Source organism: Chenopodium album, chromosome 9 (genome assembly GCF_948465745.1).
Source record: "Chenopodium album chromosome 9, dcCheAlbu1.1, whole genome shotgun sequence".
NCBI lineage: Eukaryota > Viridiplantae > Streptophyta > Magnoliopsida > Caryophyllales > Amaranthaceae > Chenopodium > Chenopodium album.
This window is the reverse complement of record NC_137842.1, coordinates 493,515-496,660: the sequence shown is the minus strand read 5'-3', so window position 1 is coordinate 496,660 and position 3,146 is coordinate 493,515. Positions and strand designations below refer to the sequence as shown.

The window sequence follows — 3,146 nt, the reverse complement described above, 5'->3', positions numbered from 1 at the left end:
TTGTTTATTTGGGGGTGTAATTGTCTTTTCAAGTACCAGTTGAGGGGTACATGTGTCTTTTTATGCACTAGTTGAGGGGTATATGTGTAATTTCCTCACCAAACAGTAAAAGCAAGTTGCAAACAGTAATTGAACAGCTCACCAAAAGAACTGAATATATGACCACGATTTTTGAATATATTTACAAAAATGTCATCAGATTAACCAAAATTTATTTATCTGGCAGATAAACTTGTATTTAACCTTTTTTTAAGCCTAATTTCATACTCCGATCTTTAAATTCCTAGATCTGTTAGACCATCATCACTCGTGGTATAAAAAAATTATACCATCCCTCTCTCTCTCTACCACTTTCTCACTCCTCCACAACATCTATACCACTAAATTAGCTACATCATCCTTAGCAAGTTGATCTATTTGCCTATTTAAGAAGATTTAGCTACACATTAGACCTTGTCTTTCACTAAATTATCAAACATTAGTTACCACTCATTTTCTTCATCATCCAACGCCTCAACATTTACGTAAGTTTCTTTATCCCAAATTCCCAACTATACATGTTTCGTTTTGTGTACTTTGTTCAATTTGGAGCTAACTTTAATCATTAATAATTATGCATTGATTGATCAGTGTATACTTCCTCCGTTAATGGTTAATTGCAACAAAGGAATATTTTATATCTACCAATTAATACCCCTTTGTTGCAATTAACCATTAACGGAGGAAGTATATACTTTTAACTACGTACTATGTATACGATATCGTGTTGTTATCAACAGCTTATGCAATAATTTCGATCTTTACTTGCTTGAATAAAATGATGGTGAAATTATTCAAATATCTATCTTTTCATTTGTAGAAAACTGTTTTTTCTGGCCTAATTCCTTAATCTATATTGTACTCCGTATGCATATTTCATATTCATTGTTTTTATTTTGGATGGGTAATTAAAAAGTGGGTAGCTTAAAATTATTATGGCCTTTTTACATGATTTTTGAAACTTAAAATAATTCTACCAATTAGATGTTACTCGTATTAATTTTATGACTTGAAAATAATAATTTTTACATATTTAAGTATATATTTCCAATAATTTTTTTTTTTTATGAGTTGCAGAACAAGTAATATAATAAAGCTAAGCCTTACATACATTACTTTTATTTAGTACCTTTTCTAAGATGGCCTGATGTTTTTCGTTAAAAAAATAAAAACTCGATCGATATGTATGTATTGAGATATGATAGTATATTATTTTGATATGATAGAATATTTCCATATAATATATTTTCTATTTTAGTTATTTTCCTAAGATCCTAAGATATCTTTTGATACTAGGACTAGGATTTGTATCTCCTATATATTTCCCAATGTGATTAATGAGAAGGCAAGCAATTCTATTCCAATTAATTTCTAATTCTCTCTAATTTGTCATGGTATCAGAGCAGGTTAAAAAAAATTTTTCCTTCAAAAATCACAACCATGGCCGGTGGTGAGACATCACCTCCGTCCCCCTTACCTATAATTAGACTGCATCATCATATTTTAATTTTTCAATTAATATATACCGTCACAATTAGTGTACATGTTATCATATTATTTTACAAGATATCATACAATCAAATTAAAGTAACATGCGGTAGCTAGGGCATAGGGGAATTTAGTATAATTAAATTATTACGTACTTAACTAATCAAGTGCATGTACATATAATATGCTCCGTAATTATTATACAGGTAAGGTAACAAGAAAAAAATGAAGTTGCTGGCAGCACCATTATCGGTTATTATATGGTGGTGCATGATGGTGATGATGGCGGTTGTTCCATCGTTAACAACATCGCAAGACAGAGAAACCCTATCCTACAACACTGTAACATTTGAACTAACAAACGGTGTTACAGGCTACTCAAGTTTTCTAACAAGATTGCGCAATCAAGTAGAAGCCCCAACTAGGGCTTGCACCTTACAATCAACTCGAAACCCCCCTTTAACAGGAGCCGAATATGTCTTAGTAGACCTCAAAATTAGTAACACGCAATGGGTGACCTTAGGAATAGATGCCAAAGATTTATATGTATGGGCTTATCAAGACAACGTCAAATACAATGGAAAGTACCGAGCCAATTTCCTTAGTGACGCTCCTCAGGCTGCTAAGGACCGCCTTTTCCCAGGATCAACTAAAAGAACCACTAGATTTGGAGGTAACTATAACAGCCTAGAGCCAGCTGCTGGTACAACTCGAAAGAACCTTGTACTAGGAATACAAAACCTAGACGGGGCCATTAGAAATGTGTACAATAAACAAGAGAGTGAACTAAACAAGGGCATGAATGAGGCTAGGTTTTTTCTTATCGCGATCCAAATGGTTCCAGAGGCAGCACGGTTCAAATTTATGGAGCAAGCAATAGTTAGGGGGGATAATTCTGATTCCTTCAAAAAGAAAATGGTGGCTTTTCAGAATGATTGGGATCCGATTTCTCAAGCTATACATAAAGCAGAAGCAGCAACACCTAAATGTGTTACTATTACACCAACTCTTATAATAAGTAACGTTGATTACCGGCAGGAGGTGAATAGAGTAGACGAAATAAAAAACGACATGGGGCTCCTCAAGTACAAGTCTAGCACCCTTAGTGTTATCGGAAGCTCGATTTTGGACGATGATATATAGTCGGAGTCTTGCAATCTGCACTTGTGTAATGTTAAAATGGCTGCCTTCCTTAGCTTATAATAACACTTCAAAATAATAATATGCTCTAATCTTGTACATATTATGGCTTCATTAGCCAACTTTAGAGACAATTGTTACAATTTGTAGTGATTGAATTTGTATGAAAAACAAGGAAAAATTGAAAGAAAATCAATTGATAAGAACAGCAGAATTTAGAGAGAAACTCAGCATTGTATTATGATTTTGTGTGTATATTTGTGAATACATCATCAAGCTAGAGGCAAGCTATTTATAGAGATCTTAATACAATCTAGAATGCTCCATTACAGCAGCTAGGGAATTAGTTTGCTGTGTAACAAACTAATGCTGACTGTACATAACAGAATGAGAGCTATGCTCTTCTGAGTGGCTGTGACTGACTGCATCTTCTGGTTGGCTGTGACTGACGGCATTGCTGTTATTCACAGCCTCATCAT

The 3,146-nt window shown here is 33.8% G+C and overlaps 1 protein-coding gene across 1 annotated transcript; it reads left to right on the top strand.

The window, feature by feature from the left end:
- Positions 1–370: 370 nt before the first annotated feature.
- Positions 371–2,893, top strand: LOC145558171 (antiviral protein MAP-like). The gene is made up of 2 exons (XM_081619317.1): positions 371–524; positions 1,734–2,893. Exon 2 carries the CDS (start codon positions 1,753–1,755, stop codon positions 2,668–2,670), a length of 918 nt encoding a protein of 305 aa, XP_081475443.1. The 5' UTR covers positions 371–524; positions 1,734–1,752; the 3' UTR covers positions 2,671–2,893.
- The last annotated feature ends 253 nt before the right edge of the window (positions 2,894–3,146 follow it).

What these genes read in the sequence shown, in the direction of transcription:
- LOC145558171 (XM_081619317.1), top strand. Translation starts at nt 1,753, where the DNA reads ATGAAGTTGCTGGCAGCACCATTATCGGTTATTATATGGTGGTGCATG.